Genomic DNA, 22127 nt, shown 5'->3' on the forward strand with positions numbered 1-22127 from the left:
AGAACAGAACATATGGAAAACAATGACAAGGAGGAGGTGCAGGATGGTAGATCATATGTGAAAACATCAGGGAATAATCCCCATAGTACTAGAGGGAACCGTAGAGTGTAAAATCTGTAGGGGAAGACACATCTAACCAATAACTGAGGACATAGGCTAAAAGTGCAAAAGGTATGTACTTAATTGGTGACTGCAGTTTGGTCTGTTAGCTACAGTGGAGACTAAGTAAAATATTGTATTAAAAGGGGTTTTCCCTAGGCCCATCATCTTATTTCTCATGTCCTGAATATATTAATATTTAATGTTTTCACACCTACATTATGCAGTGCTCATTGTGGCACATAGTGGCATTGGGCAGATTTGAAACTTTAACATTTTATGTGCAGGTAAGTATATTAATACTGTAAAAAGACACATGTCTGCACACAAGCAACATTAAGACTTCATTCACTGGTTAACTTTCATAGCATTGTCATCATCTAGTCAAATATAATTGAGCCATATTGACTAGTCATTGTCATCTTGTATAATTAATTTTTCAACATTATAAGCATCATACACTCATCGTAGTTGACTAGTATGACTTAATTTCCACCAGATTATCATAATACTATTGAAACTAGTTGTAGAGTGAAATAAAGTCGTACATTAATTCCAAGTGGTCAGGTCTTCCTTTTTCAAATACTTACAAGCTGAGGAGCACCACCTGCACACATTATACCAATATTAATATCAGTTAATGTTGTAGAAGTAGTTCATAAATGATTTATAAGTCAAGTAACAATGTACCAAATAGCAGAGGCATTGAGCTGTTGACAGGCACATAAACAAGATTGAAAACTTTGCTAGCTTTCGGGTGAATACTTTTTTAAGATGTAGGATTCTTCATAAAGTTAGCAGAATTTTCAGTCTTCTTTATTTGCCTGTCAAAGACTCAATGCCTCTACTATTTGGAGGTTTGTTACCTCTACTCCTAAATTATTTATATTCTGTGAGAACTTTCCATAGTATATTTATGAAACAAGTTCCATGTGCATTATGCTCATCAGGCTTTCTATATTTGACTCTCTTGAGGTTGATGCTGCAAGCATTGTGGGCCACTTAATGTATTCCACTACAGCAAAACCAACTTAACTTCTCTATTATTTAGTTGGTTGCCTTGATCTGGTATGCTCTTGAGAATCATCATCTACAGGACAATAATGATGTACAAGAAGTTAGAACAGATGAATCTTCATGGCTCTCTATGATGAGTTTTCCACCAGACTTTATCATTTTTTATTTGCTAGCTTATGTATTGATGAACTCCAAAATACACTTCAGTGCAAAGCCTGGTAAAATAATTTTATACTGTAGAAATGATACCATGTAACACCTTAAGCTGCTGCTGAAAATATTCTTCAATTTGCTACTGGTTTCAGTCAAAGACCATTACCCACCACCTGTTACACAGACATCATGGATACTGGAAAATTTCAAGTGGAAAAGGACATTTTGAAATTGTGGTAAAAATACAAACAATATTTACAGTTTTAGTTTAATATTAATGTCGGTATATTTTGTGTTGGTAGTGCTCTTCATCTTCAAGGATTTAAAAAAGGAAGACTTGACCACCTGGAAGTTGGTACACAACTTAATTTCATTCAGCAACTATTTCAGTAGTATTATGATAAACTGGTAAAAATAATTAAGACATACTGGTTAATTACAGTCAGCAAACAATACAAAATAAAAAGTATCAGATAAGTAGGAGAAAAATAGAATTAATAAAAGAAGAGCTAAAACCAGAAATGAAAATATGTGGTCTTACAATGTGCCACTCAAATAGCCAACAAGATTAGATAAATATTATATGAAACAGGAGTAAAATATTTTTGTGACGGAAAATACAGTTTAGTCCAATTCAGAGCATAAATCTGAATCAATATCCCACTACCATCTTTCAGGCTGCAGTGCAGTTGTTGCAGTATATATTATATTGGACAAACCATCATAAAAATACGTACACAACACAAACAACATTTTAAAATCAATTAAAGCAATCTGTTGATGTTTACTGCACATTTAAGAGATGAAAAACACAAAGCAGATAAAATTGGTATTAGTGTTGTTATTTTACGAAAGACAGGGAAAGGTGAAGTTCATGGACCTTCTGTAATAGCTTGAAAATTTTTTTATCATCATGCTAAAGAATCAAATTCCATTTTGAGCAGATGAATTAAGCTGAAAACAATACCACAAATTTATGAGATATGTTGTTACTAAGGTACTTTCAGAATTATGGCCAGTTGATTAGAATTAAATCTGCACAATTTTTGAGTTCTTAATATTTTATGCTAAATAATGTTAATGATTCTTTGATGTTACACAGGCTGTACATAAAGTCTGGGAACACTTCCATTTTTTGCTTTCAGTTATTTGCTTTGCTTTGCTTTCAGTTACTTATTGCACAAGAACCAAACATTCTACGCACATCATAAATATGTCACTTCGAACAGAAACCCTGAGAGGGTGTTTTTTTTTTTTTTTTTTTTTTTTTTTTTTTTTTCATGTATACCGCCACAGTGTAGTTTGGTAATTTGCCAATAGTCAGCACCAGTTGCAAAAATGGAGAGTTTAGGTGCAGAGCGAGCTGTTTCAGAAAATGGTCTCCCTGATCACCAGATCTCACACCATGTGATATTTGTTCTGTGGGGGACACATCAAAGATCTGGTGTGTGTACCACCTCTACCACATGATGTAACAGAGCTCCAGGAGAGGATAAGGGAAGCGACTGCCACAGTTGATGATGCCATGCTGGGACGGGACGGGTATGGCAAGAATTCGATTACCGTATTGATGTCTGCTGGGTCACTTGCGGTTACAACTTGGGCTGTTAACAAGAAATTGTTGTATTGTTCTGCAGTTCTGAAATAATCTTTTCACCTGAAACTTTCCATATCCACTACATGTGTACAACAGGTGCTCATTGCACATTCAAGAGCACTTTTAGCAGCAGTTTGTGGGTTCGTGATACCATTTCTACAATTTGTCAGAGCTGAGAAAAACAATAAACAAAAAATATTTTACCATTTTGTACATTTGAAATATAGGAGAAATCAGTTTATTGATCATTTAGGAATAAAACCATGCCATGTGAAATAGTTTCCTCTTTGATACACAATGCAGCTGTGTCAGATGGAACATAAATAGAGCAAGTGGTAGTCATTTTGCAAGGCGCTATTCCATGGCTTTCAGTGTATACTTGTATGTCTATTGTCGCTGAAATACCTTAAGATTGCGAATCTTGATACAGTTAGACTAGCTCATTTGTATTTCACATTCATTTCCAGAGAAATAAAGAATTTTCTTAACCAGGAGATCAAAAATTTATATTTCACACATTTGTTAACAGATGTGCACCATGTCATGCATCATGTGAAACATGTAATGGGTCGAGTGAAACACAGTGCTTGACCTGCCGACCTGGCAGATTTGAGCTGGCTGGAACATGCCTAGCCAGTTGTCCTGATGGATACTATGCTGACAAGAAACGACGTGAATGTGTTCACTGTGCATTTGGCTGTGCCAGCTGCAGTGGTAATGTTTGCTTGGCGTGTAAGGAAGGCTGGACACTCAACCGCAAAGGCAGATGTGTTCCTGAAGGAAACGTTCATTGCACTAGATGTAAGTATCAATGAACACAGCACTGTGTGTAACTGTTTTACATTCTTCTAGATTCTTTGTTTCTTCTTGCCCTCACAATAGGTGATTATCTCTCATCTTGGGGTCCGAGTGTACTTTTTTTTTAACCTTTCCCAACTTCTCCCTCTCTCCTTCCCAATGAAAGAAGTAATAGTTCTGAAGGCTAGGGTACTGCCATGTAGTTTCATGTGTTTTACTGAGAAGTACTAAGTTGTATGCTTCCTGTAAGTATGTACTTATTCTCATAATAATTGTTACTGTTGATAGGCACACACTAAAGTACATGACAATCTCTCGGTATTCAGAACTATTGTTTCCTTTCTTGGGAAGCAGAGAGGGCCTGTGTGGAAGCAGGTTAAAAAGAAAGAGCAGGTCACTCAAACCTCAGGATCAGAGGAGACCCACCTCTATGTTTCTTTCCATACTTTCATTTTATGTTTGAAATGTATCCTTTAATCATAGGCTATAAGCTACAGTATGTATTCTCGCATATTTTAAAAGCACCCCTCCCCCATTCTTTTGGCTAGTTATCACACTTCGATTAAAATGTATAAGTGGTAACCGATATTTTCCTTAGGTTCTATGATCATTTGTTTCACCAAAGATTCCTAGTTGGGGCCTCCAGTTGCTAATTTCATAATGCAGAGCCACCTGTACAAGTAAAACTTGTTCACTAAGCACAGACACTTACATTAATTCATCTCCCTTTATACGGTGGATATTTACTGCATATGGTTTTTTGCTTTAAGTTTTTATAAAGACTTTCATGTTCATATTTGTGGTTTATAGAATCTCTAGCACATACTTCCTCTATAAATTTTTTGCATCAGTGTTGTTTGATTTTAAACTGCCAGTGCAGCTTGCCACTATATTTATAGGGAATTGAGGAGATTTGCATGTGCTATTGTGAAAACTAAAGCAAATCTGGCTTGATGTTGAAGCATATATTTCATTATTTAGAACAATAAACAAAGTTGATACTAAGCACAGTGCATCCCATTCTGAAAGCTATTCACAAATGTGAAATGAACAGGTTTCCAATCATGACAGTTAAAAGAAAGTTCATCTTGTATAGCGCAGTATCAGAAAGTTGCTGCAAGTGGTTGTGTCCTAAGGGGCAACTGTAGCAATGTTCCTAAGGCACCAACTGTATATTGTGTAGATGCTGCTTACTCTACGTATATGAATGATGTGCTAACTGCCCCTCCCCTGTTTTCCCCGTACCTCCCCCCTGAATGCAAGATGTTCTGTCCAGGAAAGGTAATATGAAAGGAGAACTTTGGGCACTACACTCATCGTACTTCCAAAACATAACAAGTGTGTTAAACATGACAATTACTGCTATTACTACATCTAATTCCACATAGAATATGCATAAGGATTATTATCATTTTGTTAGGATGAAAATAACTGCAAAGGACTCTTGCATTTCCGGTATACCACAATAAATATTGGTAAGAGATATCATCATCATGGTACTCATCTTACTTTCCAAAACAGCTTTAATTACATGTTGGTTACTGGAAGCTAATCAAAGCAAAGAAACTGTACCAGGGATCTTTTTCAGATGAAGCTAAAAGCCTACAAAAAGGAGTGTTCATGTGGTATAGAACAATGATATATTTTTAGCAGTAGATAGGAAATATACATACATTTTAGTAAAAATAGTGTCTAAATGGAGATCATTTGTAGAACATTAAATGGCAATGATAGAACAATGAAAAGTCATCGGTTTGCTGTCATGTTTTTGTTTTTGAATGAGTGCTTATCCATAATTTTAACAAATTGTTTCCATCATTTAAGTGTGGACTTTACTATTCTGAAACTGGCCATAAACAATAAAATCTTGTTAGAACAACAACTCTTGTGGTTTTCTTCATTTTGTGAAAATGTTAATGATAGAATGAAACACATAATCAAAACCTTCTGCTGTCTGCCAGTCTCATGTTTAGACGTAATTAAAGGCGTCCGAATTGGTTATTGTGAATCAGATGTAGCAAAGGCGATCAATGTTGAATAAAGGAGTACAAAGGCATTAAAGTCTAATTAATTCATAAGGTAGACAAGTATATACCGTATTTGTTGGTATAAAAGACGCACCCCAATTTTTAAGACTAACTTTTAGGGTAATACATCTATGGCAAAACAATTTTAACACATGCGCGCACACACACATAAATCAGATATCTAGGCAATATATGTAGGAAAAAGTGCCCATCTTTTAACTTTTGTCCCCAAATCAACAAAATTCATCATCACTGTTGAAGAAAGAAATACTTGAAGACACCATGTCAGAATCTGAATCCTCATACAGTAAATTATCCTGTGTACCTTCCAATGCATTACTGATTCTACACTTCTTAAACAATTTAACAACTGTTTCAGTTTTTATACAGTCCCATGAAGCTTTGAACCACTCACAAACTTGAGAAATGCTGGGTCTCTTCCTTCTTCCTGACAGTGTAGTTTCAAAACCTGTAGATTGAATCTGTCTGTTCCACTCCTCCTTCATAAGTCCCTTAACACTCCGCTATTCGGTGACAAACAGTGGTGTCATGCGTGAAATAGCGGTCAACAGCCGGCGACACCACAGTGGTGTTGTGAGCATAGTATCGCGCAGTGGCGGCCAACAGCACTTCAGTATCTTTTGCATTCCATTTGTGTTTTGTTTAGGTAACAATAAGTTACACACGTCAACAAGTTTTTTTGTTTTTATAAGTACTTGCGCCATTTCATCATGGCAGACAAGACAGACAATAGGATTATTTAAGATGAATGAGTGGACGTCTTGTCTGACGTTCTGGACCAATTGGAAAGAAGACATTTGATAACAAAAAATGAAAGTGAAGCAGAATAGTCAGAAGATAGTGAAATACATCCAAGAAGAATTCAGTGAACTCTATGGTTACCAACTGATTCAGCTGAATTGGATGGAGAAGACAGTACACAGTGGTCAGACTTTGATTTACCGAGGACCAATAATAAATTTGAAGAACCTCTGGGTCCAAACATATTTCCCAAAGATACACAGAGCATCGAGGATATCGTAGAATTAAAAAAGGGGAACGATCTATTTGAATATATTAGTAATGAAACAACAAGTACTACAGTCAAAATTGCAATAGGAGGAAACTGGATTTAAAAAAATGCCAAATTTGTCGATGTTACGGGACCTGAACTTGGAAAATGGTTTGGTCTTGCTATCCTTATGGGAACTGTAAAAAAGAGCAAGGATCGATGGTTATTGGTCAACAAATCCATTGAAACACACACCGATATTTCGCAAAACGATGTCCCATAACCGACTCAGACAAATATTATCATTTTTACATTTTTCCGACAGCAACAATAAACTGCATAATGCTTACAGGCTTTGAAAAGAAATTTGTAATTGATTATTTTTCCAAAATGTTTAAAGAAATGTTTAATCTATGTTAAAACATCTCGGTTGATGAAGGAATGATACCATGGCATGGACGGTTAAATTTTAAAGTTTACAATCCGTCGAAAATTATGAAATACAGAATACTCATTCAGATGCTGTATGGTTAGAGTACGGGATACATTTCCTCATTCAAGATATATTCCAGCACTGGACAGCCTAAAAAAAAAAAAAAATGTGATGGATCTGTTGACAACTTCTAATGGAAAGTGGCATTACCTCAGCATGGATAGTTATTACAACAGTGTCGAATTGCAGAGAAGTTACTAGAAAAGAAAATTAGCGTTTGTGGAACGATACAGCAAAATAGAGGATTTCCAGAAAATTAAAGTGCGCAAAAGTCAATGTGTTTGAAGCCTGTTGTCGACAGAAAGGTGACAAGTGGCCGGCAACAAGCCAAGCAATCCGAATTAGTGCTGCCGGCACCAAGCGAATAAATTTGTACGAGGCTTGCGGACTGCAAAGTATTAAATGTTCTGTTTATACATCATCTAATAGTTGAAGTAAACTAGTTAGCCCTCCTGGAACTACAGCTAATTGAATCTTCAATTCGTCCACTCTGTTTTTAACATCTTATGTTCTGTGAGAACAAAACTGATCCCATACTAAAAGAATGGCCTTCTTTGGGCAGCCTTCAGGTCACCTAGACCAAATTCTGTTTATCCACAACCTCATTCCTCTTCCATCCAACCAACTTCTATTGTGTTCATGTACAAATACTACTTTTTGCAACTGTTCCTTAGGAAAAATTATACTTGCAAAAATTAAAACTGACAGCAGTTTTGTTACATCTCTACAAGAGGATAAATAGCTGCATAATCAGTCTTTTTGTACCCCAAAATTTTAACAATGTGTTTTGTGCCATTAGATTCCACAGTTCCATTAGAAGACATATCATTAGCACATCTTGTCCATCTTTTCTAGCATTAATGGCAAGTTGATGAAATTTGACAATTTGTTCTTCATACTCAGCTAGCATCTTCTGTGATATTTTTGTCTTGATCCACATTGAAAGCTTGGACCTCTTAATAAATCTTGAACACTGTGATGTTGATCCAATTAAACTGACAATCCCTTTGTTAATGGAAAATTGCTTTCTGTTGCTGAATTATCATTTTCACAGAAACAAATTTTCACTTTTCTACTTTCTAAAATCCATGTATTGAGTTCTACTTCAAGTTTTTGCCAATTAACTGTTCCACTTATCTGATTATGTTCACTATGAGATGCCTTTTTTGAAACATCTTCCTGATTTTGCCAAGTTCTTATCATGTCTTTCAGCTGGAAGTGTCCCAAAATTTGTTTGTGCAGCCCTGTTTGTGCTCTTTAGCATATGCAATCACTTGCAGCTTAAATGCAGTAGTATAGCAATGCCACTTATCAACTATAGTCTGCAAATAAAACCACAATATAGGTGTAACACAAGTGAATCTCCACACTAAACACAACAATGACTGAAGCGTGAACGAACAATATAAGAACTGTTAATGCTGGCACATGTGCATCCATTGAACTCTGTACAACTGGTATGCTCAAAATTTGTAAGAAAATTAACAATGAATTGCTCACAGCTGAAATGTAGAAATTTTGAAGAAATGGAGCTTATAGCTGCCTACCTTAATGTATTACTGTCATATGAGACACGTCCAGTTTTTGGGCCTGTTTTAAAATTTAAATGCCAGCAGATTCAGTATCTATGTTGATGTGAACTTTTAATTTCACAAAGGAAGTGAAACAAGTATAGGTAAATACTTACTACAGCTTCACAGAAGCAAGTGATCATTAGAATAATTAAAAGTGATAGATAAATTTTTTTATGTTGTGTGAAAAGATTGGGCATTCCTCTCTTTTCTCACAAATCTGTGAAGAAACAATGAAGAAACTCCAAAACAGTACAGTAGAATATATACTCTACTGTGCGCATTGCCATAGCGAAGGAGGCATTCAATGAAAAGAGGAGGCAAATTAGATAGAGGTCTAAGGAAAAGGACTGGCAAATGTTTTGTCCGGATTGTGGCAGAAACATGGATGCTGAGATGAGATAATGAAAAAAGGTTGGAAGAACTTCAGATTTTTATGTGGAGGAGAATGGAGAGAATAAGCTGGATGGAAAGAGTGAGTAATGAAAGAATATTGGAAAGGGTTGGTGAGAGATGATGTCTGCTGAAAGTTAAAAGAGAAAGGAAAAAGAACTGGTTAAGGGAGTGCTTGCTAGCAGATGCTTTGGAAGGACTGGTTTGTGGGACAAGACTGAGAGGAAGGAGGAGACCAAGATGACAGACAACATAAAGGGAAGAGGAAATAATGCCGACCTGAAGAGGATGACAGCAGACCGCACAGCCTGTAGAACTACCATGTGAAAACCTGCCCTTTGGCAAGACGACGACGACGACAATGATGATGTGCACCTTGCAGTGATATGTAAAATACACATATGAACATGTAAGGGTAGACTTAAAAGAACTTTAGGGTATCAAATAATCAGATATGAGTAAAAGTTTCCTGAGCCAGAAGTTGATTTGTGGATGAAACATGCATTATGAAATAATTGGTGAATGAGAGCATAGGGAGTTACAGAAAATTTGTAGTGAGAACTAGTATGAGTCATCATATCTACCCAGATTATTATGAAATTAAAAAGGAAGTTGCAACAAACAGCTATGCCAATCTTAGCTTAATTAAAAACTATCTGAAACAACAGTCAAGACAAAATTTGGCTGTTGCATAAAGTTTCATAGGCTGTGCCTGAAAAATTTTTAGTTGTACTTGCAAATGTAGAGGAGGAGGAGGAGGAGGAGGAGGAGGAGGAGGAGGAGGAGGCAGCGACAAACAGTTTTGAGAGCATAATAATGTGAGCCACTCAATTTGGCCTGTACTGGCATGTAATAAAATGGGAACCAGGAGAATGATGATGAGAATGTAATGTTCTTTAGTTGAGACACCAAAAATTATCTGAGAACAAATGAAAGCCAAGCAGTGAAGCATTCAACTTGAATACTTCAACTTCTGTATAAAAATTTAAGACAAGAAGAATGGAAAGAAAAAATGTAGATATATTTCCAGTTTTTGTTTCTCAGACCTGCTGTCATCTCTCTTTTCTTTCTTTACTTTTGTGCTCCTCTAACTTTTTTCTGTGATTTCAATTGATTCAATCATTCAAGTAAATTTTCCTGGCATAATACTGTGATCAAACTTCTGTTAGGGTACTCCAAAAACCAAAGACTGCTAGGTCTCAGGTAATCTACTTCAGCTATAAAGGTTTGTAAATTTGTCACACATGAGCACATCATAAAGAAATTTGGAAGCATATTTTATAAATGAGTATTTTGATATAAAATTAATAATGAGTATTAAAAATTGGACAAATACAAGTAGGACTTGCAATCTGAGGTTTCCATGCAAAATTATTTATTTATCTAGATGTAATTATTATTATTATTTCTTTACTTTCTCAGACTTTTTAGAAGTCTGGTTAAGAATGGAGTGACGCGGACCTTTATCAAGTGTCACTTCCTTTTTGCTGTACGGTACATGTTATATTGCATTTAGGAACTTTCGGGTAATTGAACATGTATCAATAATTACGGATTTCTGTAATTGTATATATATGTTTGGATGTAGCTGTATTGCATTGATGTATTGGTGGATATTGTGTGGTATGACTCCTGTAGTTGATAGTATAATTGGTATGATGTCAACTTTATCCTGATGCCACATGTCTTTGACTTCCTCTGCCAGTTGGATGTATTTTTCAATTTTTTCTCCTGTTTTCTTTTGTATATTTGTTGTATTGGGTATGGATATTTCGATTAATTGTGTTAATTTCTTCTTTTTATTGGTGAGTATGATGTCAGGTTTGTTATGTGGCGTTGTTTTATCTGTTATAATGGTTCTGTTCCAGTATAATTTGTATTCATCATTCTCCAGTACATTTTGTGGTGCATACTTGTATGTAGGAACGTGTTGTTTTATAAGTTTATGTTGTAAGGCAAGCTGTTGATGTATTATTTTTGCGACATTGTCATGTCTTCTGGGGTATTCTGTATTTGCTAGTATTGTACATCCGCTTGTGATGTGATCTACTGTTTCTATTTGTTGTTTACAAAGTCTGCATTTATCTGTTGTGGTATTGGGATCTTTAATAATATGCTTGCTGTAATACCTGGTGTTTATTGTTTGATCCTGTATTGCAATCATGAATCCTTCTGTCTCACTGTATATATTGCCTTTTCTTAGCCATGTGTTGGATGCGTCTTGATCGATGTGTGGCTGTGTTAGATGATACGGGTGCTTGCCATGTAGTGTTTTCTTTTTCCAATTTACTTTCTTCGTATTTGTTGATGTTATGTGATCTAAAGGGTTGTAGAAGTGGTTATGAAGTTGCAGTGGTGTAGCCGATGTATTTATATGAGTGATTGCCTTGTGTATTTTGCTAGTTTCTGCTCGTTCTAGAAAGAATTTTCTTAAATTGTCTACCTGTCCATAGTGTAGGTTTTTTATGTCGATAAATCCCCTTCCTCCTTCCTTTCTGCTTAATGTGAATCTTTCTGTTGCTGAATGTATGTGATGTATTCTATATTTGTGGCATTGTGATCGTGTAAGTGTATTGAGTGCTTCTAGGTCTGTGTTACTCCATTTCACTACTCCAAATGAGTAGGTCAATATTGGTATGGCATAAGTATTTATAGCTTTTGTCTTGTTTCTTGCTGTCAATTCTGTTTTCAGTATTTTTGTTAGTATTTGTCTATATTTTTCTTTTAGTTCTTCTTTAATATTTGTATTATCTATTCCTATTTTTTGTCTGTATCCTAGATATTTATAGACATCTGTTTTTTCCATCGCTTCTATGCAGTCGCTGTGGTTAACCAATATGTAATCTTCTTGTTTAGTGTGTTTTCCCTTGACTATGCTATTTTTCTTACATTTGTCTGTTCCAAACGCCATACTTATATCATTGCTGAATACTTCTGTTATCTTTAGTAATTGGTTGAGTTGTTGATTTGTTGCTGCCAGTAGTTTTAGATCATCCATGTATAGCAAATGTGTGATTTTGTGTGGGTATGTTCCAGTAATATTGTATCCATAATTTGTATTATTTAGCATGTTGGATAGTGGGTTCAGAGCAAGGCAGAACCAGAAAGGACTTAATGAGTCTCCTTGGTATATTCCACGCTTAATCTGTATTGGCTGTGATGTGATATTATCTGAATTTGTTTGGATATTAAGTGTGGTTTTCCAGTTTTTCATTACTATGTTTAGAAACTGTATCAATTTAGGATCTACTTTGTATATTTCCAATATTTGTAGTAACCATGAGTGGGGTACACTATCAAAAGCTTTTTGGTAATCAATGTATGCGTAGTGTAGAGACCTTTGTTTAGTTTTAGCTTGATATGTCACCTCTGCATCTATTATCAGTTGCTCTTTACATCCTCGTGCTCCTTTGCAGCAGCCTTTTTGTTCTTCATTTATAATTTTGTTCTGTGTTGTATGTGTCATTAATTTCTGTGTAATGACTGAAGTTAAAATTTTGTAGATTGTTGGTAGGCATGTTATGGGGCGATATTTAGCTGGGTTTGCTGTGTCTGCTTGATCTTTAGGTTTCAGATAAGTTATTCCATGTGTAAGTGTATCAGGGAATATGTATGGGTCTGCAATGTAACTGTTAAATAATTTAGTTAGATGTGAATGTGTTGAGGTGAACTTCTTTAGCCAGAAATTTGCTATTTTATCATTTCCAGGGGCTTTCCAATTGTGCGTAGAATTAATTGCTCGGGTGACTTCATGTTGCAAAATTATCACTTCAGGCATTTGTGGTATCATCTTGTATGTATCTGTTTCTGCTTGTATCCACCGTGCATGCCTGTTATGTTGTACCGGGTTTGACCATATGCTGCTCCAGAAGTGTTCCATGTCTCTTATGTTTGGTGGATTGTCTATTTTAATGTGTGTGTTATCTATTGTCTGGTAAAATTTCTTTTGGTTTGTGTTGAATGTTTGGTTTTGTTTCCTTCTATTTTCACTTTTTTTGTATCTTCTAAGTCGTTTCGCCAAAGCTTGTAATTTTTGCTTCTTTTCATCTAATTGCTCTATTGCTTCTTGTTGTGACATTTTACCTAACCTTTTTAGTTTTTTGTCTGATATTTCATTTCTTATAAATTGTGTTAACTGTCCGATGTCTTTTCTCAGTTTTTCTATTCTGATCTGTAGCCTGTGTTGCCATGCTGGTTTTGTGGGTTTCTTCTGTGTGTTGGTTGGTTCTGATATCTGCCTAGTGTGTATATTTAGTGTAGTGAGTGCTCCTACATAAACCAGTAGTTGTAACTCTTCCATAGTTGTGTATTCATTTATTTTGTTGTGTATGATTGTGTTGATAGTTTTTATTGTTGTTTCGACTTGTGGGCTATTTGGTGGTCTATGCAAGAATGGTCTAATGTCTGTATTTGTGTCTTTGTATTCTATATATGTCAACTGAAATTTTTCTTCTATATCTAACATGTGTGTCACTTCGTGTTCTATTTGTGCTTGTGCTGGTGGCTGTCTTAAAATTACATTTTCCTCTGATTGTTTAATTGATGCGTGTTGTTCTTTGTTTGTTTGCCCTGCGATGTTTGAGTCCATTACTGTATTTTCTTCTTCTTCTAATTGCACATTATTTTGTTCCAGTATTCGTTGTACTTCTTGTTTGATGTTTTCTAATTCTGACTGGGGTATCCTGTTATTTTTTATTATTACACGGATCTGATCAGCTAGTCGTTGTTCTGTTAAAAATTTTAATTCTGGGTATCTGGTAATAAATGTTGTGTATACTTGTGATCTGTATCCAGTTGTGTTGGTTCCTAGGTTTGTTGCTTGGTAATAACAGAACATGAGGTGTCGATTAACTTCATCTGACCATCTCATCCTCTGTCTTTGTTTTCCTTCTAGGGTGGTTGCAGGAAGCATATCCTGCAAAACACCTCTATTTGGATTTAAATCATTTTCCAGTTGGCTAGCAGTGTCATTACCATTGTGGGCGGGCATAGGGTTCAAGCGCCGTCCCCGACCATGACGGCGCTTGTCCGAGGCTTCTTTAGTTCTGTCCTGAACCAAGTAATCACACTAAAAGGGGGGTTAGCCCTATTAGTGGTTTGTTCTTTTCGTCGCCTTTTACGACTGGCAGAACATACCGGAGGCCTATTCTTTTCCCGGGCCTCCACGGGAATTATTATTATTATTATTATTATTATTATTATTATTATTATTATTATTATTTCATGTTGTTCAATGGCCTAGTCTTTCTGTTGGACCTCACTTTGGTGACTTGCATGCCCCTAATCTACCCCAATTATCCAACCAAGATAGGGGACCCACAGTTTAAAGAAGAATACAAATCATGTGTTGTCTCTGGCAACTCCTCGCATCATTGAGAGATGAAGGCTAGGTTAAACCAAAAACTGAAAAATGCTTGGTCCAATTGAGATGTGGTAACATTAAGTCTCCGTTTCCAGGAGTGCACTTCACTGCTTGACAACCAGCCCCTACATGTACTGTTTGTAGGTAGTTCATCTGCCGATTTTTATGAGTGAGTTTGCTAATAACAAAATCTGTGACATACATGGTCGAATCTTTTAACTACGTTGACATCCACTTCCAGTGGACTGTACACCTTAGTATTTGAAATAAATTTCAGCATGATACCTATACCCATTCCTGAGAGAAAGATCTTAACAGTCAGCCAGTCAGTCAGTCAGACAGATGGACAACAGAGTGATATTAGAAGGGTTCCATTTTTACTGATTGAGATATTTAAACCTCAAAACCACACATTAAAGCACATTGTTATGCTAATTTTATGAGGTGAAGTGTGATACATCATCTTACCTTCTCGGTGTGGTGACCATCATTATTGTGCCACAAGCAGGAAGGCACGATTGTGCAAACCCCCTTCATTTTAAATATTTACTACTGCTCTTTTGTACGCTGTTTGTTTACATCTTGACATGAGTGATGGGGAGTGGCTCTAAGGCATCACCTTTTGGTGCTAACTTGTCAAAAAGAAACTTTTGCACCTGAGGATGCATCTTCAAGTTACACAAAGCCAGTTGTGACTTTCATTAAAAAGTATTCTACAGCCAGTGCAGATTATATCTTTCAAAATGTGGAAATTTGGCTGTGGTTGCCCACAATTTAAAATAACATGCTTGGAGCACTTCTGCTGGCAACAACATTGTAATCTGTCATCAGATGGGCTACAGACCCTACTTCAGAGTGCAGACAAGCCTCTGACCCCCATGTTCTGAGACAAGGTATGGGTTTCCAAATCCTTGTCATCAACTCATGGTTCCACTGACTATGAAGCACTCTCCATGTATAAGTGATATTTAGTTGAAACCCTCAGCTGCCGACGGGTGTTGTTGATATACCTCGATGGGAACACCTGTCAGCAGCTGAGTGTTTCAACTAAGTATCATTTATTATAGAGAAGCTGCACGGTCATCAATGGTATCTGTTCTTTCAAGAACAGCTACTGTCTTCATATACTTTCCATGTAGGTTCACAACAGTAGTGCGCAAACAGTTGATCAGCTTTATCATTTCCAATATTTTCATTTTCAGATGCCAAGAAATCACAATTTTCCCATTGTTAAAGTTGTTTATGTTACTGGATTTTCCCACTTGTTTCGTATCACTGCTAAGTGATTCCTCATTTGTCTCGCCTCACTTCACAAAATATCCTTACAGCATCATGTGCCTCCCAGCACCACCAGGGGGGCATTTAGTCACACGGTGGGTGGTGGTCATAATGTTTCGGCTCATTTGTGTAATGGGTGCATAACATTAATTCTAGTGACACCTTGGAAGATCTTAAGTGGAATGTACCTATTAGATATTAATATTGCACACAGTGGCTTTATTATGTTAGTGGATTTTAAAGAATGGTGCTAATAACAGACAGTGCACCAAAGCGGGCTACCAGTTAAAAGAATGAAGTGTGACTTTGACTCAAGTTTTATGTACGTTTTGATGCGAGTTGCTTGGCTCCAACTGGCATTTTGTCAATTATTTCAGTTTCAGGGATTGTAGTTTACTGGAAGACTTGGATTTGTTTGTTGATTTTACCCAAGTCATAATTCTGAGATATAGTTACTAATGTTACTGTTTTTCTTCAGCCGAATACTACACATCTGGGCTGTGTGCACGGTGTCACGAGAACTGTGATACCTGTTCAGGACCTGGAGCAGATCGCTGCCTCTCCTGCGTGTCCCCACTGCTGCTGCAAGGTGCCTCCTGTGTGGTACAGTGTGAGGAAGGAAGGTACCCTGAGAGAGGAATTTGCATGCCTTGCCTGCACACGTGTACAGCCTGCGAGTCACGTACCAACTGCACCTCCTGTCGAGCAGGACTCCACCTACAGAGTGGAGAATGCAGGGCAGCTTGTGCTGATGGGTAAATTTCTTATGTGGAAATTTTCCACTGAGAAAGAATCTTTTTAGTTAAATGTGATCAAAAAGTGTAGGTGTTTTACCGCAAGACTTAAAGAATAATTGAGATGACGTAGAAGTGATAAAGATAGTATTATGCCACTAGTGTGTGTCTACAGACGTATTCCTTGTAGTATTTGTCTTCTTTACATATTTGAACAATACGTGTGAAAAAAAGTGTGACTGTATTTGTTGCTTCAAAGATGCTACCATTTCTTTTTTTCAGGTATTACAGTGACAGGGGTATCTGTGCTAAATGTTACCTCAGCTGCATGACTTGTAGTGGTCCTCGCCGTGATCAGTGTGTGACATGCCCAACTGGCTGGCAGCTAGCAGCTGGAGAGTGCCATCCAGAATGTCCAGAAGGCTTCTTCAAATCAGATTTTGGTTGTGAGAAGTGTCACCATTATTGTAGGACTTGCAAAGGTAATAACAATAATTCAATATGTTACCACACAAACTATGTCACAGGTCTAAATTTAAGCAAAAATTTTCATCCAACACTCATTTTATTAAGATCTTACCAGGCAGCAAATTTTAGAGGTGATAATTTGTTAGTTTTAAATGCTGTCATCAGGAGTTAAGTAATTCTCAGTTAGTATGTGAGGGATTTTTAATGACAGGTAGCAATGTATGTGACACCTCAAGAGCCCATTCAGATGGCTGTGTGACTATGTAGCCACTCAAAAGTGAATATAGGAATCAATAAATTATGTATTCTTTAATTAATTATTCAGAGAAGTCCAATACTGTGATGAATCTATGACTTGTTTCATGTCACTGTATTGGATGGCTAGTGAAGTGCAGTTTTCTCCCTTTAATTGTATGAGAAATATGTTCTAGTATGACCACTGGATCTCGTAATTGTGAAACGTGAAAGACTGACTGATACTGTATGCAGTCAGCATGTTTCTGGTGAGTCCTACATGGAATATTAACCCTTCAAGCTGGTAGTTTCCGGGTGTGTGCCTAGCCTACTGGCGGTAGTTTATGTAGCTGGCTGGCCCCAGAATGCAGCGTTTCAGTTAAATTGCTCTAGGATGGGAATTACTTGTTCAAATGTTACGAACAGGAATTGGTATCAATACGTATTTATTATGATTAAAACATACGTTGTCACTTAAAATGAATTTTGAGTGTGGTATATTTTGAAACAATCTTCAATACAAAGTCCTACACCACAGTCCTTGCACCAGAATGATGTTTCCTTATGTTTCCCCATCTTCTTGCAGCAGACTGAACATCTCTTTGTAGGCTTACTCTTCTTCTCTGTGGGTGGGATCTTCTCAATAAAATGCCTTGTTGTGAGCCATTCAGGCACTGGAGGTTTTGAAGGTCGCCTACATCGAGGTAAAGTTACATTCTTCCCGTGAATTTCCAGCAATTGTGTTATGATCAGAAGCCTGAAATTTATATGCGTTTCTTCCGTTGTTTTTTCGCTAGCTTTGTAAACAGTAAAAGCATTATTCACTGCAACATTCATCAGCCTTCTAAACATTTTCATATACCACTTTACACCTTTCTTCCTTTCCATGAGGAAAAGTTGTAGTTTCTCGTCCTTCAAATCTACACTGCCCATAAAACTATTGTACTCTTTTATGCACTGAGGCTTTCTTACCTTGTTGACCCTTTTGGTTTCCGTAACAACTGCATCATTATGAAATGTAGAAATAAAGGCAACCAGCTTTTTATCCATCCATTTCAGTACCATTACACCATGTGAATGATATGCTACGAGTTCACCTTTCCTCCGTTTTGCACGTTTAAAGGCATCAGGTACATTCTTCCTATTCAGTCGAAGTGTGCCAGCTACATTCATATCTCTTTCCTTCAAAAAGTGGCACAAAAGGACGCTGTTACAATAATTGTCCATCCAGAGTGTATGGCCTAAGTTGAAAAGAGGCTCAACAAGTTTCACTACAGTCTGACTGGTTTTCAGGGTATCTGCAGAAAGAAATTTTATTTCTATTTTTGTGGAACTTCCTGTATAAATAATAAATTACCATAAATAACCTGTGGAAGATTAGCAGGTCTCATAGGACTTTATACCAAACTTTGCTGATTTTAGAGGTAGATAGGTTTTTATTGCCAGCCTTCCTTTCCATAACGTAAGAGATTCATCAACAGAAATGTTTTCTCCCATGTTGTATGAATTTCTAAATGTATCATTAAAGTGCTGAATGACGGAACCCAACTTGAACAATCTCTTATTGCCTTCAAATGTATTCAGTTCTTCATTGTTTACAAAATGAAGGAATCTGCGAAGTAGCTCAAACCTGTCTTGTTGCATACTCTGGTAAAAAATCAGCGTGTTCAAAAGTGGATGCTTGCTGAAGTACAACTTTATGGATGGCTTCTGAATAATTCCCATCAACATCTGCAGTGTCAAAAACACCCAAAGCTAATCTTTGTCAGTATCTACGCAGTTATGTAGCCTAGAACGAGGTTGTAGAACAGTCTGTTTTTGTATACAATCTGCAGCATAACAGTTAGTTTCACACACGATTGTTTCTATGATGGTTTCACCGAAATACAGCTTGAACAGTTCAGCTGCAGAATATACCTGTATCCCAGGTCCACATTTACCAACGAATGGTGTTTTCGAAGAGATATAAGAGCTGTCAACTTCTTGCCATTTCCAGTCTTCATTTCGTGCATGTTTCACTGGTGCACCTTGTTTGATGTCATCGTCACAGTCCGCCATTTCTTCTTCACTTCATTCGGGTGTTTCTTCCAAACAGTCAAAATCACTTTCATCATCAACATCTAGATCACCCCCGCTGTCATTTATACTATCTAAACAGTAGTTGGTTCATTGAGAATTGCGAGAAGTGAAGTGTTTGGCTGCATCGTTTTGCATTCGAGAGTGTCGCTCGGACTGTAAGATACATAATTTTATTTCTCCCGACTGCCTCACTTCGTGACAAAGATCTTCGAAGCAGAGCAGCACAGATATGACTGTAGTTAGCTGACGAAGTAGTATCGGCTGTTGTCAACAGATGGCAGAGCCATACAATTTTACCTCCGAGAATGCAACGGGCAAGTAAGTGGTCAGGATGCCGCCAGTGCAAACATTCACAGTGTGTGAGTAGGTACTTGGGCTCCTGGCTTGAGGGGTTAACCACTGAAGAGGTAAGTAAACCCCACACTCCTTGCAACTGAGTGGTTGACAGGATGCTAAACAAAACTCAAAACATTGTTAATACTGTAGATAACCACCTTCATTAGAATTAATTAGGAGAGGGGAAAAATAAATACATTGTCCCAACCCAACTAGGCTGAGGGATGTGTCAGGTGGAGTTGGTGAGTGGAGGAAGGAGCTGGAGAGGGAAAGAGATGGGTGGAAGGAAAGGAGGCTGATGGCTAAGAGGGAGAAGAAGCATGGGAGGTTAATAGGAATGTGGACTCCCTCCCTGGCACAGACAGTGGAAATTGCTTGTTCATGGAATAAAGTGGAGGGATGGGATTGGGAGGAGTATGGACAATGGGTTGGATCAGAGGATCAGGAAAACGGCAAATTGGAAGGCAGGGGTGCAGGTGGTTTTGGGACAGGTGCTGACAGAGATAAGACCAGGAGTGTGGTAAGACCAAAGGATTTGTTGTAAGGATATGATATTAAGGGGGGGGGGGGGGGGTGAAAGATAGATAGAGTTGTGAATCAACAACTGAAGTTGGAAATTTTGTGTTCAGTGACATGTTCTGTCACTGAGTGACCAACGTTATTCGTTGCCTCATTTGAGCAGTGGCCAGTCATTCAAGTGGATGAATTGTTGGTGGTCATGGCAACAGTCTCCATCTTACTGTGTTCTATCTTCCCTGCACAACCCTCTCCTTCACTTAATCATGGACCTTAACCAACTACTTGTGCCTGTGCCATGGGAGGCTCACTAGTGCCACATTCTTACCCATTTACTTACTGCCTCTCTCTGAGATCCATTATCCTCCCTTCCCTCAGTCACCTCCATCCCATCTTTGCTTTCTTGTTTCACTCGTGTCACCTGGTACTCTCACCAAAGTTGGACTGCACAACCAGGAAAATGGTCAGCTGGTGCATTATTTATCTGCATGCAGCCACTCAGTGCATCAACCATATGGTGATTGGCTAGCTGTACTCCTTCCAATGAGTACATAGCTATTGTTCTCATTCAAAGTACTGAATTATCATTTTGCCGCCCCCCCCATTTCCCTTTCCTTCCCTGTAGTCCTCTTCAACTATAACATTTTTACCTTCCTCTTGCAACTTTTTATTGCAGTTGTCCTTTATTGCCCTAGAAATACCAAAGTTCCTGTGGAACTAAAACATTTTTTGTTGCCTTTTTTATGGCATTGTCACTGAAAAAACAAAGTATGTGGATTTTATCTTCTGTCTTTCATTTATCATAGCCACCAGCATTAGGTAGAGCATAACTTGCTACTCACTGTAGAGATGACATATTCAGTTGCAGACAGGCAAAATGAAAAGAGCTGCTGCTGGTGGTGGTGGTGGTGGTGGTGGTGGTGGTGGTGGTGGTGGTGGTGGTCATGTGTGCTTACTTGTGTGAATGTGTGAGAGTTTTCTTTTGTGTGTGTGTGTGTGTGTGTGTGTGTGTGTGTGTGTGTGTGTGTGTTTTCTCTCTTTGCTCAAGATGGCTTTGGTTGAATGCTATAATGTTTAACGCTCTTTTTGCTGTGTCTGTATGCAGCTCAGTGGGTCATCTTTACAGTGAGTAGCAATCTGTCCTTTTCTTAGTATTGCTGGTATTCCAATCTGGAGTTTCCATTGTTTGATTTATTGAAACCAAATAGCCATTAAAATTTAAGAAAAGCCTTTCAAGAAAAAATATATTTTACTCATTAGTAGCCTTCAAATGAAGTGATAAGTCAGATAAAAAAAAGGTCATATTTATCTCAGCTTTACCAACAGGTTGGTTAATAAAGCTGTGAGTGTCTGTGATCGCTTGCTGTAGCTTTCTAATTTTCATTTTCAGGTGAAGGTCCACTACAGTGTACCTCATGCCCTGCACATGCCATGCTGGATGGTGGATTGTGTGTGCAGTGTGTTGGAACTCAGTTTTATGACCCACCCTCACAGACATGCCGCGGGTGTCATGAATCTTGTAAGAGCTGTTCAGGGCCAGGAGCCTTCAGCTGCTCAACTTGCAGTCCTCCGCTGCATTTGGATCGTCTAAACAACCAGTGTGTGCCATGCTGTGCTGCACCTGGACAGCAAAACTGCTGTACCTGTGACAACAACACTGGTAAAGACTGATTAAGGGCTTTCAATTTGTTATATACAGGGTGGCCAAAATAAAACTGTCCAAAAAAGTGAGACTTGAGTTTCTCCTTGCATGTACAATGTTTAGGTAACTTAAAAGAATGCTGCCGTGTCATGTCTTCAACAGCTGTCGATATTTCAGCAGGAGGGTGTACTCCTGTTGAAGTATTGGCAGTTGTTGACGACATCACTTGGCTGCATTCCTGTAAGTTATTTGAATGTGTCCAAAAAAGTTTTCTTTACAGTGTGGTATAAGCAGCGCCCCCCCCCCCCCCCCCCCCAC

General features: G+C 37.6%; 1 protein-coding gene across 1 annotated transcript in view; it reads left to right on the forward strand.

The window, feature by feature from the left end:
- LOC126199109 (furin-like protease 2) overlaps positions 1 to 22127 on the forward strand; it is a 456386-nt gene that overhangs the window by 424095 nt on the left and 10164 nt on the right. Inside the window, exons 15-18 of the mRNA XM_049935863.1 lie at positions 3396 to 3667; positions 16279 to 16555; positions 16817 to 17016; positions 21558 to 21827. Coding sequence (XP_049791820.1) covers positions 3396 to 3667; positions 16279 to 16555; positions 16817 to 17016; positions 21558 to 21827 — 1019 coding nt within the window. The remainder of the gene's footprint in view (positions 1 to 3395; positions 3668 to 16278; positions 16556 to 16816; positions 17017 to 21557; positions 21828 to 22127) is intronic.

The sequence above is a fragment of the Schistocerca nitens genome, chromosome 8 (genome assembly GCF_023898315.1).
Source record: "Schistocerca nitens isolate TAMUIC-IGC-003100 chromosome 8, iqSchNite1.1, whole genome shotgun sequence".
Taxonomy (NCBI): Eukaryota; Metazoa; Arthropoda; class Insecta; order Orthoptera; family Acrididae; genus Schistocerca; species Schistocerca nitens.